At 48.5% G+C, this 15,959-nt stretch overlaps 1 protein-coding gene across 1 annotated transcript; it reads right to left on the reverse strand.

Annotated features, from left to right (window-relative positions):
• Window positions 1-3,558: 3,558 nt before the first annotated feature.
• On the reverse strand, window positions 3,559-5,115 carry LOC147659345 (uncharacterized). The gene has a single exon (XM_086951829.1). The coding sequence runs from the start codon at window positions 5,113-5,115 to the stop codon at window positions 3,559-3,561; it is 1,557 nt and encodes a 518-aa protein (XP_086807955.1).
• Window positions 5,116-15,959: the final 10,844 nt, after the last annotated feature.

Below are 15,959 nucleotides of genomic sequence, written 5' to 3' on the forward strand. Positions count from 1 at the left end.
AAATAAAGCACCTTGTTAGAAAGTTTTGCGTTTTCCCTACAGGTGGTGTTTGTTGGCCTGTGGCAGGGACTGTCACATGTCCTGGATTCCTGGCATTTAATGGAGTCTATCCTAGTTCTGCGCCCCAGTGTTTCTTGTGCCCCACCTGGCACACATCATGTCGGAGGATGGTGATGACGTTAACATTTTGCCCCCCCCCCTGGAAAAATGTCTGCGGACGCCCATGCTCCTCTGTATCACATCTTGTCTCCCCCCGTGTATTGGACAGGATTGCTTGCAAATAAATGCATAGAGGCCACTTTGTGAGACCTCATATATATCACTAGACATGTGCTTTGGATGGAACCAGATGCCAGGAGATGCAGTACGGCAAGTAGTGTTCCATGTACTGGCATTGCTTGCAAACCCACATGGTTCAGCTACGTGAAGGGCAGGTTTCTCTAGGTGGCATTACACCGTCAGCTATACCAAATCTAAGCCATTCACATTATGAACTCAATTGATGTTGAGTTATGGTTCAAAGAATTAATGCTTCTTATTTTCAGTCATATGTATCTATGATTTTTAGACTAAGCATGAGTTTATGGACCGTATCTACAAATAACTAGCTTATCAAATGTAGCTATATCCCATGGTATGAACGGATCACTGTCTAGGACGTCGCTTTGTAAAGAATGTATTATGGCGTTCACAATTCTAAATGTTTTATATTGTACAAAAAACAATTTATAAATTAAAAATTATTTTGCGATAAAAGTACTAGATGTTGTTTTTAGTTATTAGATGATTGTTGTTAGATTGTTTATCACATGTTAGGTTGAATATTGTATGCTTGCACATATACATTATTTGTTCCCTGCTCAAGTTTCCCTGCGCTTGGCAAGTTAATTTGCATGCAGGGCCCCCTAATTCCTAAAATGATTGCTCTTAGAGCTTCAACATAATATCACCGTTTTCTATAACGTTGATCTCTAAAATGTGTCACTCCAACTTTAAAAATTGTTTTCCCTGCATAGCTTTTTCCTGGAGTCGTTTCTTATAAATGGCAGCAGTATCTGTTCACGTCGACGTATTACAACCTACATTTAGATTTTTGAGGAAAGGGGACATTCTTTGGGCTTTTTATGTGCCTTATATGTTTTTGCTTGATTCTGCACATTCTTTGCATCTGTTATAGTTTGGTGCACAGTTTAACACTAGAGTGTGTCATGCAAGTTAAATAGGGGGTTGTGTTAATGCCTTTTGGTGTTTGTGTTGGATACACCCAGTAATGGCCACTCTGAAATTATTTTCAGAGATTTGGTGCATCGCTGAACAGCACTTCAGCCGGGGAACTTTGACGTAAAACTCTTCTCGTGCACAATAGTTAATTGTTTTTATTTTGTATCTCTTTGTACTGCCCTAGCACATACACAACCGTGTGTGCCCTTTTATAACGATGCACTTCAGTGGCGTACATCTTGACTAGTGTTAACGACATTGATCACAAGATGGATGGTAAAATTACTGTAATCTGTGCACTATGATGCTGCAATATTTCAGCCTCTTTTCAGCACAATTTGTACCTAGAAAACTCAGGTAACCGACTGGTCTAAAGTCACCAATTGTTTTCTTGGAAAAACAAATATTGCCAAAAAAACAGTTTTGCAGACCAAAATGTCAATAGGAATATTGGGAATTCAAATGGGAGGGGGCTGGGGAACCATGCTAGCCCAGTATTGTGATGTTTTGGACATGCAAATCGCTAGATATCAAAACCTACACTGCTCTGCTCACAGAACCCCGAATCAGATGGACAATCAATTTAGTCCAACACCCTCCCAAAAAGCTTTAGAACCGCCATCACTCTGGGGTCGAAAGTGCTTGGCTGCCCAAAGAAGACAGTGCATACAGGGACACATAGTCCTCCATTTCCATCAACCACCTGAGCCCACAACCATTGTCTTACAAGCATAGCTGTTGGGTGAGAGGCTCAATACCCTAGATGAACAAGACGCAAAGAATAGATACCCTTAACCCCTTCACTGCAGCGGCTATTCCGCCGCAGTGCTAAGGGGGCGGGGCGGAAGAGGGGCGGGCGCATGCTGGTGACGGAACCGCTCCGTCACCAGCGTCGGTTGGGCTGTGCTGATGACGGAGCGGTTCCGTCATGGCCCCGCCCGCTCAATAGAACGCTCAGCGCAGGCGCAGAATTTGCGCCGCGCATGAGCGGCGGGCGGGCCATGACGGAACCGCTCCGTCATCAGCACAGCGCCCCCGCAGCTGATGACAGGGCGGTTCCGTCATCAGCGCTCAAGGGGATTAAACAAGCTCCTCTGCCATACTTCTCCAGGACTGCAAAAGAGGGAAGTGGTTTGCTTCACACACAAAAAAGGGGGTATGTGGAGTGCACAAACACAATAACGGGAAAATTCCCAAGTTTGAAAAAACTGCCCTCAGTCACATACCGGAGTATGTGACATGCTTCATCATAGGGCCTGCTACAAACGCCCTGGTGTAGCCACATCCAGGGCGGAGCATTAGGGAGGGGAAAAAATAATAAATTCCACGTAACAAGATGTACAACACAATCAGTACGTACAACGAACAACATACATGAGTGGTAAGATGTGCAAAGGAACACCTCGTGGATCTGATGTGAGTGCTGTGGAAAAAGGGTAGGGCGATGACCTTTTTCAAGATTTGCCCGGCGCTAACCGCCTTTGTACCATTCAAATTACCAAGCAATGAGGCAGGCGCCGGAGACCAGAAGGCAGGAAACAGGAGTTATTCCGACGGAGCAGAACACATCAGATCAGACAACAAGGTATCGTCTCGAGGTGCTCTAACAGCCTCTCTGAGGCCTGGCCTCTTATACACTGGTTTATGGCATGTGACCTTTCTTTATTACAATCAAGACATTGTGAAGTAAGGAAAAAGACATCCCCGTAATCCTCGTGTCAATCCCACCCCCACATACCTCCACAATAGAGGTCCTCAACCTGCTGATAAGAGGAGGGGGTCATCACGCAGCTGAGTGTTCCGCCGATTTTTAGGATGTGTGCGCCTGATCATGTCCCAGGGGGTGGGGAGGCCCTGATCAATAGTGGGTCCTTTGAAGAGGAGTGACTTCATACAATAAGGGGCAGTAAATGGTATCTCCCGGCTTAGGCGATGGCCTCGGACCTGTGTGGACAGTCGGACTCGGGGGAAGGGGTCATCAAAGGAGTGGTATTCATGCCGCGGGGACAATCAAGCGTGGAGGGATGGTTTATCAACAGAGGGGTATTCATGGAGGGAGAGGAGGTGCTGGTCAGGCGCGGGTGTGACTCCCAAGGACAGGGTCATGCAGGAGGAGAAGGGTTATGCTTATGCGAGGGAGGGAGGGGGAGCCAGGGTGCGCGGAGGATGCTTGCAGGGTCAGAGGAGCGCGCTGGCGGTCGATCGTGGACAGGGAGACCATGATACCTAAAATGGCGGTCGTGCACGTTGTACGTGGGTGACAAGCTGGCGCAGATGATGTTCAGCTCGTAAACTAAAATTCCACAGTCCTCCCTTTTAACATGTCTCGCCAACTTGTCAGTTCGGATTTATCCCCATAAGGCCACGTATTTCTACTTCGTAGAGGGGACTCATGTGCTCAGTTCGGAAGTCCAAAGTCTTTGGGCACATACAGTTAGAAACGAAGCTGCACAAAGATGGCAGACATTGAATACCTAAACAACACCCACATAATATCACAACAGGTATCAACACAAAGGAAAACAACCTCCAACCCCAGTCCTTCAAAGTGTCCCAAAACCAGCTCCCAAGCGACCATCCTTCTTGTTCTTGGTGAACCTCCGAGGAAAGTCTGTGGAGGTGCTCAATTGCTTTGTAGACTGAAGGCGAGTTATCTGGCACGTAGGTGCAGCAGCTAGATCCGATGATGCGGCATGCTCCTCCTCGATCGGCTAGAACAACATCTAGAACAAGGCGGTTTTGAAGGGCCACAAGGCGGACCGCCTGGAGCTCCGCCGTGTTGTTAGCGAGGATGCCAGCCGTGATGCTGACCGTTGTTTCTACTGCCTGGGTCAGGTGTCGGATAGCGCGGCTGTTTGCCATTGGGCCCCACAGAGGAACAAGTCCCTTTGCGGCATCCAGGAACTGTGCTCCAGTGGAGTCGGCTTGTTCAATGTCATTTGCGCGCCTCTGCCGGTGATGGTTAGCAGGGGCGACATATGTGGGAGGGAGAACGAAGGCGATGTAGCAGGCGCCCTTCCAGCCTTTCGGGAGCCAGGTGTAAGCTTTTGTGCCACAAACAAAGTACATATTTGGAGAAGCAACAAAGGAAGGGGGGTCAACTAAGTCCAATGTTCTGGTGACTCGGCAGGAACTGTGACCCACCAGCTGTGTTCCCTGGCCTTCGAGACACACGAGACCTGTGACATTGATAACAGACAGAGCCACAGTCAGAGTGGCGGTAGTTTGTTTTCGCAGATGAGAGAAGGTGGATCTAGCTGGATTGTGGAGCACCTGTACCTCGACACGTTCTTTGGCTGGAATGTCTTTAAGGAAGGTGGCGCCTGTGAGCGCAGGACACAAGGGAGCAGAGGTCTTTCCGGTTTTGTTCAGCCAAAACCCAGAGTAGAAGTGCGACACTGTCTGGCTGGAAGTGGCATTATCCTTGTGGCTCTCTTGCATGAGGATCAACCAGGCGAGGCAGGAGCCGTGAACGGAGAAAGGAGAAGGGATGAAAGGGATGGAGTGTCCAGTGGCGTGCGGGAGCAACCCGCAGATCCAACAGTTCGTGGCATTTGCAGCAAGGTTGTGTTGGTGCAACAGTTGCACGAAGGAATTGTTCCAGATTTCCCTACGCCTTTCTCGGAGCTGTGGCGACAGGGAGATCAGGTGATGCTCTTTCGTGGGGGTCGGTTGCACAGTGGGCAGCAATGCTTGATGAGCCGGTGCGCTTTCCTCCAGGATCCAGAAGGAGGTCATGAGGAGGAGGCAAAAGAGGAAGACAATAAAGAAGGCGATTGTCTTTGATTTGTGCAGATTGTCAGTCTTTGAGTTCCTGTAGCGGGTATTTCCTGTTGCTTCCATCATCTTCTTATCTGGCGCTTCCATCATCTTCTTATCTGGCGCTTCCATCATCTTCAAGGTGCTCGGTAGTGGGCAGAACCACAGACTTCGTTTGGCTTCTCTCCGGGTAACCCTTAGTTGTGCTTAGGTCACCGTTCTGAGATTTAACTTAGTCCGTGGCCTACTTAGCCGAAGCTCCCTCCTTTCGACGCAGGAAATACCCTTCTCTGGATGGCACAGTGGGATCAGAGAATTTTGCAAGTTCAAGTGCCTCAGTATCAGGATAGCAGTCCAATGTCGGTCGGTCTTTGTTCAGGAGCTCTTCTTGGGTGTTAACGTTTTCTGTCGTGGCCAGGGTCGCGGAGACCTTCCGACAGTGGTGTGCGTGCAGCCAGTGCCTCTTCCCCTCCACTCGAAGCGCCGTCCGTGTGGTGATCAGCACTTGCCAGGGGCCCGTCCACCGGGGTTCCAGACTCTTGGTCCGTTGGAAGTTTCGTATTAGAACGAAATCTCCCGGTTGGATGTCGTGGCCGGGGCCCCTGGAAGCATCGGGGATGGCCTGCTGCACCTGTTGATGAATGACAGACAATGTTTTAGTTAACTTGCACAAATAATCAGATAGTAGGACGTCCGGGACGTCATGAATGGAGGTTGGTTTGGGAGCAGTCCAGAGGTTCATCGGTCGCCCGAATACAACCTCATAGGGGGTCAAATGGTGTTTGGTGGGAGTGGAGCGCATCGATAGCAAGGCCAGTGGGAGGGCATCTGGCCATTTAAGTCCAGTGGTGGCCACTATTTTTGACAGTTTCAGCTTCAATGTGGCATTATGTCGCTCCACCAAACCGGCGGATTGGGGGTGGAAGACTGCATGGAACCTTTGCTTCACCCCCAACCCTTTTAAGATTAGTTGGATAACCTCAGCTATGAAGTGGGGGCCATTGTCGCTCCATAAAATTCGACAAAGGCCATAGCGAGGAAAGAATTCTTTCAGTAGTACTTTGGCAGTAGTCATGGCAGTGTTGTCACGGGTTGGATAGGCCTCTACCCATTTGCTGAAGGCACATACAATGACTAGTACATATTTCAAGCCTTGACATCTCTCCAGCTGGATGTAATCCATCTGGAGGACCTCAAAGGGGTGATTGGGGGTCCCGAACCCTCCCCGGGGTACCACAGTTCCTTTCCCGGGGTTGTGTTGCAGACAGATAAGGCACTGCTGGACTAGGCGTCTGGCTGAGTCGGGGATTTTGTCGTTGTGCCAGACTTTGGAAATGAGTTCGATCATGGGTGCAGATCCTATGTGTGCGGGGAATGAGCCATTGTCAGTATGGGGATCAGGTATGAGTCAGGCAGCAACCATTTGTTTGCATCTTTTGTTCGCCAGCAGCCCTCATCATCCTTCAAACCCACCCCTGCCCACTTAGTCAGTTCGTGAGGGGTGCTGGCCGACTGGATGTCTCTAATCATTTCCCTTGCGTCAGTCCATTTTTCTGCTTGCGACCTGGTCACATATATGCGTGTCACCGTCCTATTCTCAGCTGTGGTCCGTGCAGTGATGTCGGCCAGTGCATTCCCTTGTCCGACTAAGTCTGTCACCTTCTTGTGTGCCTGGCATTTGATCACTGCTAGTCGTTTGGGGAGGAGAACCGCTTCAATTAGGGCAGAAACCAGATCTCCGTGAAGGATGGGGGTGCCGTGGGACGTCAAGAATCCCCTTTCCCTCCACAGGAGCCCAAAATGATGAACCACCCCGAAGGCATACTGGCTGTCTGTGTATACGTTTGCGGTGGTTCCTGTGGCTATGATGCATGCACGTGTGAGGGCTATCAGCTCTGCTGCCTGGGCAGACCGTTGCGTGATGCGGGCTGTCTCAACTACTGTTCGGGCTGTCGTGACTGCATAGGCAGCTGAAGTGGTGCCATCTGGGAGCTTGATGCATGAGCCGTCTACCCATAGTTCTCCATCGGGGTTTGTGAAAGCAGTGTCTCGGAGGTCAACTCTACTCCTAGTCTGTTCGTCAGTGAGGGTCACACAGTCGTGTATGGGAGGAACGTCGGGGTCATTTTCAGGCAGGGGCAACAATGTGGCAGGATTCAAAGTTGTGCATCTCTTTAATGTGATGTGGGGTGCAAGTAGCGTCAATTCGTACCCAGTCAGTCGTGCGCTAGTCAAATGTTGAGTCTTGGTTTGGTTCAGAAGGGTGTCGACAGCATGGGGTACTAACACGGTGAGGGAGTTTGAAAGTACGATTCCCTCACTCTGACGGATAGAGACAGCAGCGGCAGCTACTGCTCGAAGGCAGGCAGGTAAAGCTCTGGCTACAGGATCAAGAGTGGCGGAGAAGTAGGCACAAGGGCGCTGCTTAGGACCAATAGACTGAGTCAGGACAGACAATGCACACCCCTCCTTTTCGTGAGTGAAGAGGGAGAAGGGTTTGGAGTAATCCGGGGTTCCTAGGACGGGTGCTGAACAGAGGGCATCCCGTAATTCCTTAAAGGATGCTTGACACTCAGGGGTCCAAGGGAGCGGGAAGGGGGCATCTTTGGTCAACAAGACAAGTAGGGGTTTCACAATGAGGCTGAAATTAGGTAACCACTGTCTGCAAAAAGAGGTAAGGCCAACCAAAGAGCGGACTTGCTTTTGTGTTTTTGGGACGGGGGTGTCTAGGATGGTTTGGATTTGGTCGGGTGTGAGTTTCCTCCCGTCTTTGGACAGGAGATGGCCTAGGTATGTCACTTGTGGCTGGCAGAACTGCAATTTCTTTTTGGAAACTTTATGGCCATTTTCTGCGAGAAAGTGTAGGAGTTGGACAGTGGCTGTGATCGCAAGTGGGGTGGTGTCGGCCGCCAAAAGGATATCATCGACATATTGGATCAACACCACTCCATCCGGTAGCTGGACGGCGTCGAGCTGTCTTTTGAGGGCCTGGCTGTAAATACTGGGACTTTTAGTGTACCCCTGGGGAGCTCTACAAAATCGGTACGAGCGGGATTTTAAGGTGAAGCCGAAGAGATACCTGCTGTCTGGATAGATGGGGATAGAGAAAAACGCATTCTTGAGGTCGATAACAGTGAAGGTGGCGGCAGTGGACGGGATGAGGGTCAGAATGGTGGTGATATCTGAGACTACGGGGTATTGGGGTACAACCACCTTGTTAATCTCTCGCAGGTCGATGATGAAGCGGTACGCTTTCTCATCTCCTTCGCCTTGCTTCTTAACAATAGGTAGGATTGGGCTGTTGCAGACATTGCTAACCACTTCTTCAACCACTCCTGCATCTACCAGAGATTGAATGATCGCTACCAGTGCCTTCTCGCCCTCGGGCGATATCCGATACTGCGGGAGTTTCGGGAGCATAGCGTCCAGTCTTACAGTTATATGAATGGGGTCAATCATCATTCATCCCACATCAGAGTAATTTTTGGCCCATAGGTACGGAGGCAGGGTATCGAGCAAGGACAGGTCAGCATCAGTTATGGAGCACATGTGTCGTGCAGGGCAGGATTTGGGTATGTCTGGGTTGTCGTACAGGATGACTCGGATTCCATCTGGGGAGCACCTAATGGTAGCTCGAAAATGTTTCAGTAAGTCAATGCCCATAATGGCGTCAGGGGAGTTGGAGGAGAGCAGAAATGTTGTGTCAGTGGTGTTGCTTTCTAGGTCAAAGGTGATAGGCACGGACAGGGGGTTAGTGGAGGGCATCCCATCGAAACCTATCGATGTAATGTGTGAGCCAGACAAGGGTGCCCTTGGAATCAGTCGTTTTGATAACACACTACGTGTTGCCCCAGTGTCTACCAAAAATGGAGACTCTGTACCCAGGACCTTAGCAGTGACATAAGGACCTTGCTGGTCAACACAGAGCTCGACTGGATCCCTCCCTTGCCCCTGGCAGTCCTATGCAAAATCAGGGGCATTCTCACCGTCGGATAGTTGATACTGGTTCTGTCGGGGGCGGTCAAATGTGTTCGATCTCCCTGATCTGTCATTGTTGGTGTCGTTTGTGTGCCCTCGTCCTTGCCCCCTATTTCTCGGTCCACCCGCTACATCCTTGGGGTCCCTATTTCTGTTCATCTCTAGCAGAACCGGACATTGGGATTTCCAATGGCCGAATCCTTTGCAGAAGGCACATTGGTCATTGCTAATGTCTCTACGTCCAGTGTGGGGTGTTGGGGTGTGATCTTTAGGAGGTGGGTTTCTGGGGATGGTCGATTGGTAGTTCCCCCTGTGGGGTTCCCGTCCGACCGTTATACCTTGTATCTGAGCTATCATCACCCTTTCTTTCAAATCTTTCTTTTTTTTCTCGGACGCTCTGTCATTCTCATTCTTCTGGTGCTCGTAATACTGAGCCATCTGAAGGATAGCTGCAGGTTTGGAGGCCCCCCAACTACTCTCACTCGTCTGCAGTTTCTGGGAGACCTCTTGTGATAGGCCCTTTACATAATTTTGTACAAACAGGTGTTGTCCGGTTGCGGTGGTCATGTCTTGGCCACTGTAGTCGGAGAACACTGTCTCGAATCGGGAGAAGTATTCCGACACATCTTCCTGGGGTTTATGACGACAGGCCGTGACTATCGACCAATCTACTTTTTTCTCTGGGACCAGTGTCTTTAACTTCTGAACTAATTTGTCTGGGAGTTCTAATATGTCCTTTACTGGTTTCCTTCCAGGCTCTCGCTGTCTATCTAGTTCACTGAGTTGGTCCCAGGTATGTCCAAACAGATCTGTGTGGTCAGCCTTCCGGATTTGCTTCCACACGTCAGCTGGCAGGCATAACCCGAAAAACAAGTCAATGTCCGCTAAAGTCATTATCGTTGAACCCAAGGCTGTGCCTAATTCGGTATAGAATGCTGTCGGGTTCTTTCTTAAATCGGGCAGAGTTTGTTTAAAGGTTAGGATATCTTGTCGGTCCCATGGTTGGTAAACCCAATTGTACACAACCCTTCCTTTTGCATCTGTGTGATTAATATCATCGCTTGTTCCCTGGCCACGTGGCGGAATCCAGTAAGGGGCCGCCTCTCTGATGGGCATCATAGTGTTGGCTACTTCTACTGAGGTCGTTTCAGGGACTGTAACCTTGGCTTCTGGTTTTTGTTCCGTGAGGTGGCGGAAGACCTCAAGCATCTGCATGAAGAGCTCCGTCGCCTCGCATTCAGTCCCATCTCCAACATCAATCTTCCTATACAGCGTGGTTAGTTTAGCGGGGCCCTTACTTTGATACCTATCCTCATATGCGTTCAGTGTGTGGTAGCTGAATCGCAAAATGAAATGCCGTCTGTGGCTGTCGGCATGTGAGTTATACATGTTCATTGTGTATTCTTCGCTCTCCCTTCGTTCTACTAGTGTCTTTGCCATATTGTCAATCCCATCCCGCTCATCCTTGCTCAACCTATTTGGTCTGCCTGGTGGGTGCTTGCTAGCTTCGGGGTCATTTACTGGTGTTGCTAATGTGGCTGGTGCGGGGGCCGTGAGGGCTGGTGCACTAGCGCTAAGGTCGCTCTCGCTCGCACTCAGGGCTTGCAGGTGCTGTTGGCAGGGGGCATATGGAGGGGGCATGTAGATGATTGGGGGACCTAGCAGTAACTCATCGTTCGCCGCTGTTTGGAGGGCAAGTCAGGGTAGAGCGTAGAGGGGGTCCTAACGGGACATTGACCTGTCGACCCTGATTCTTGGTTTTGTGTAGCTTCCTTTCTTTCTTTTATTTCTTCTTCTAGTTGCTTAGCGGCTAGGTGGGCTGCCTTTCGTAATTCTTTCCCTATTTTTGCTTCTTCTCTTTTTCTTCGTTGTTCCGTTTCTTTGCGCCACATGCCGATACTATCGAGCATAGTGGGCGTAGTCTTATTTTTCTGGAGCGCTATTTCTAATGTTCTTATTTTATGATCATCAAAGGAACCTATCAGTGGCCACTGACTTTCAGGGTTCTTCTTCGTATATTTATGCCATAGCTTAGTATAAGCTATAGCGACTAGTCCATGCTTAGTGAACATGTCCTTATTAGGGGTGCCCTCCAGTGGAGCTGGATGGTTCATCTCTAATAAGCGGTCCGGGCTGAACAGGCTACCAATCAGTGGGGAGAAGATAGGCATGACGGGTTACAACGGGGACAAAGGTCTGCACTACCTATCTTATCACGGCGGGCAAAGACTAGACAGAATATTTCTATTCTTCGTTGTTTGCCGGCGGTGAATACCTCAAAAGAACCAATACCGAACAATCAGTGTTCGGTCAATCAAACAATCAGTGGGGAGAATAAGTGGGTACGACGTGTTAAAGGTTTGCGTTATCCACTCTTTCTCTACCTGCAAAGAGAGACCTTGTTCTTCCCTGTTTGCAGACAGAGAATCTCCAGACAACAATCCACGAACGGCAGTTCGGGAAAACAGTGGGGGAGGAAGATAGGCACGACGGATTACAATGGGGACAAAAGTCTGCGTTACCTATCCTTCACTGTTTGCAAAGAGAGAGCCTGCTGTTTCTCCGTTTGCAGACGGTGAATCTCCAGAAGACTCAACAAAAGCGTAATACTAGTATTATCCAAATCAAACAATCATTTCTTAATTTGTCGTGTTTACACGACCTTACCTGGACCGCATGGACGGTTTCCTGTCTTCCGAATCCAGCGCCCGATCGTCCTCTATTCTTCGTGATGTTCGTGGCACTCCTGATGGTTCCCAGTCAGGACCGTAGATCACTCGAGAGAGGTCTGTTCGGAACTAGTGAAGGTCGGATGATCGGCTGTCAGACGAGGGTCTATCGGACACGAGCTCTCCCGATCGTTGCAGTCGTTCACTCTGTCGTCGGGACCTCTCCCACTGGATCCACGTGTCGCTGATGGGCCCCACGCTTTGGGACGCCAATTGTGGAAAAAGGGTAGGGCAATGACCTTTTTCAAGATTTGCCCGGCGCTAACCGCCTTTGTACCATTCAAATTACCAAGCAATGAGGCAGGCGCCGGAGACCAGAAGGCAGGAAACAGGAGTTTTATTCCGACGGAGCAGAACACATCAGATCAGACAACAAGGTATCGTCTCGAGGTGCTCTAACAGCCTCTCTGAGGCCTGGCCTCTTATACACTGGTTTATGGCATGTGACCTTTCTTTATTACAATCAAGACATTGTGAAGTAAGGAAAAAGACATCCCCGTAATCCTCGTGTCAATCCCACCCCCACATACCTCCACAATAGAGGTCCTCAACCTGCTGATAAGAGGAGGGGGTCATCACGCAGCTGAGTGTTCCGCCGATTCTTAGGATGTGTGCGCCTGATCATGTTCCAGGGGGTGGGGAGGCCCTGATCAATAGTGGGTCCTTTGAAGAGGAGTGACTTCATACAATAAGGGGCAGTAAATGGTATCTCCCGGCTTAGGCGATGGCCTCGGACCTGTGTGGACAGTCGGACTCGGGGGAAGGGGTCATCAAAGGAGTGGTATTCATGCCGCGGGGACAATCAAGCGTGGAGGGATGGTTTATCAACAGAGGGGTATTCATGGAGGGAGAGGAGGTGCTGGTCAGGCGCGGGTGTGACTCCCAAGGACAGGGTCATGCAGGAGGAGAAGGGTTATGCTTATGCGAGGGAGGGAGGGGGAGCCAGGGTGCGCGGAGGATGCTTGCAGGGTCAGAGGAGCGCGCTGGCGGTCGATCGTGGACAGGGAGACCATGATACCTAAAGTGGCGGTCGTGCACGTTGTACGTGGGTGACAAGCTGGCGCAGATGATGTTCAGCTCGTAAACTAAAATTCCACAGTGCGACGAAAAATAGTGCAGTAAGGATGTGAGTTAAAACTGACAGGGGGTCTGGGGTATTGGAGTATAAACTATTTTGGCCCTCTCCCCTTTTGTGTGTGAATTAAGTGGTTTGTTTCCACACTCCCTTCATAGATCCACACAATCCTGAATATTCAACTGAAGCTGTGTCCAAGAAAGAAAGAGGGAAGTTTGAAATAACAAAGTGAACTATATATATTCACTAAAAAATACACAGGTTAAAGTAACATTCTACTTAAGCTTGGAATGTTAAAGCTTAAGACACTAAAATTCTCCAGTTATAGCTCAATGAGAGAACTATAATGTGTGGCCTGCCATGCACTGCTTATGACCTCACATTACATCACTCATGACATGTTAAATTACATCATTGATTATATCAATGATGACATCTCAAAGGACAATTGATGACATCATCTAATGAATGGGATAGTTTTCTATATGCTATTTATACTGAAAGGTATCATGCTACGTTCAGGACATAATACATATTTGTGAAAGCAGCCATATTTAGAAGCGATTATGCTCCTTTTAACTGATATTCAGGTGCGTAAGAAATATAGGGTCAGATTTGCAAATATATATAACACAGGGTAGCAAGCGAAGTTGTTGCATTGCGTGAAAGGGAGTCATCAGAAATTCTTCATATCAACTAAGCTATGGCGTGTCCTGCTGCCTGTTAGTGCTGGTGCACCATGTGCTGCCTAGAGCTAACGCAGGCACCTTTATGTCTGCATTATGGGCAGGTTTTTTTTTGGCACAGGAAGCACATTTTCCTGCACAAACCCAAGCCTTAACTATGTTTGTGCTGCAAAATGCAGGACCCATGGAAATAACTAGGAGAAATAAATAAAGAAATGAGGAAGGCGTAGAACTATGATGCATTCCCTGGTTTACAAGTCTTTGCAAAAAATTCATTGCTGGATGCATGGGAAAAACCTATTCTCCACCTATGAAACACCTTCCTAACGCAAGGTAACACAAGGCTGTGCTATGTGCTGCTTTGCATTACTTTGTATTCATTAAACCAAGCAAAGCGGCTTTGCACTGCTTAGTAAATCACAAATATGATGTTGCGGATGGAAAGCACCACAAAAATAATGCAATCCTGATGCAAAATCTTAGTAAATCTGCTCCATAATGTCTCTGTAGACATTAATGCAATCAGCAATTTATTAAACCTTAAACACTGTTCAAAGGGGCGGTTGGTCATTATGTACTTCGATGAGATAAACCTGTTAAGTTGACTTAGGATTTACATTGCATTTATAGAAACAATTTATATCTTTACCTTTTGATATTATATATAAAATTTCGATAGCAATCCATAGGTAAATAATGTATTGTAAAAATAAGGTTGCGTTTTTATCACATATTTTGGCAACATGACTTTAATTTAAGCCACAACCTATATGTAGCATGTGTCTGCAACCCACACTGGTTGCACTCCATATCTACCCTGTTGAAATGAAGTACTCTTCGTTCTTGAAATTTTGCTATTCGTTACACCTTGCACCATATCAATTTTACCATACTGAATAAAATGAAATAAATAAGAGTAGACTATTGCAAACATGTACATATAGTCAATGTATGCTGTAAATGTTTGTGGGCCCTTTATCAATAACTTTCTTTACTAAAATCATCAAGCAGTTTATAGAAATATTTGAGGAGGAGCAGCTTGAATGATGGCATCAGTGATGTAATCAATTAACCATTTAACATGCCATGAGTGATGTAATACGTGAAACAAATAAACAGTGCATGGCAGGGGCAAAAGTTATAGTTAACTCACTGAACTTTAACTTTCAGTGCTTTTTTAAAAAAAATGTAAGCCTTAGTTTTTAAATCATTTTAACACTTAACAATAATGTTGGGATTCTTCAACCTTTGGTTTTTCCAGTGAATTTCTTTGGCTTTTTAAATGCAAGCTAAGATCTTATTACCACACCCAACTGTAACGTCACTTTGACCTTTGTTTTCTCCAGTGTATTTCTTGGGTTTTTTTAATGTTAGGGAAGATCATATGACCATAACTAACTATAATGTATATTTATCAGTTGGTTTTGTTTCCAGTGAATTTCTAGGTTGTTTCACACCCCCACTGCTCACAGCCTTCTGCCATATACAACCAGAGGGTTAGCACAGGCCATCCTCCTGCTGGTGGTCCACTCACTGCGGCCAGCCCTATGTGGTCAGCTTTCTGCCACATCTCATGCTTACCTCCTGCATGCCCTCCGTTCTCCCCTGCTTGCCCCAGCCCCTGCCTGCTGTTCATGGTCAGCTTGATGTGCTTCCACCTTCCCCAGTGCTCTTCTTCCTCCATTTGTGTGCTGCTGCCCCTCTTGCCTGTCCTCCATGGTCCACTGTGCTGCCTCTGTCAGACTGCTCTCTGTGGTCAGCTAGCTACCGCTGTCCCCGTCCCCTAGCCTCTGTTCTCTATGGGCGAGCCCCTGCCACTCCCTCCTGCCCTCCATGATCTACTCTGCTGATTCTTCCCATGCAGGCTTGCTCACCATGGTCTGATTGCAGCCCATGGCCCCTTCTGCCTGCCCTTTGTACCATATGCTTGCCCCCTGCCCCATCCCGTCAGCCCTCTATGGGCAAATTAGTGTCCCTGCCAGCCAACCCTACATGGTCAGCTTCTGAATTCTGCACCTTTCCCTCTCCTCCCTGCTCATTGCTCTCTGTGTGTGGTCCCCTGCCCCTACATTCAGCTCTCCACGGGTTCCTTGTGCTTCCCATGTAGGCCTTTCCCCCATGGTCGCTTTCCTTCTCCACCCGCCATGTCCTCTGTTGACGAGCTGTTCCTGCATACTCCCTCCTGCCCAGTCTGGTATTTCGTGCTGCCATTGCTCCTCATCCCACTTGCCCTTCATGCTTAGCTTGTAGCTCCTACCCACCTCCTCTGTGTACTCTCTTGTCTAAAACCATTCCCCTACCCACTCTCTCCTGCCCTGCATGGTATGATGTGCTGCCAGTTCCCTTCTTGCTTGCCCTCTGTGGTTAGCTTATTGTCCCTGCCCCTTCCCTCTAGCCTCTGTTGTCTGAGTGCTGGCAATACCCATCTTGCTTGCCTTGGGTCGTTAGCGTGATGCCCCTGCCCTGCTCTCCCTGCCCTCTGTTGTCCTTGTGCTTGCCCCCCTTTCTCCT

This window comes from Lissotriton vulgaris, unplaced genomic scaffold, assembly GCF_964263255.1.
Source record: "Lissotriton vulgaris unplaced genomic scaffold, aLisVul1.2 SCAFFOLD_2173, whole genome shotgun sequence".
NCBI lineage: Eukaryota > Metazoa > Chordata > Amphibia > Caudata > Salamandridae > Lissotriton > Lissotriton vulgaris.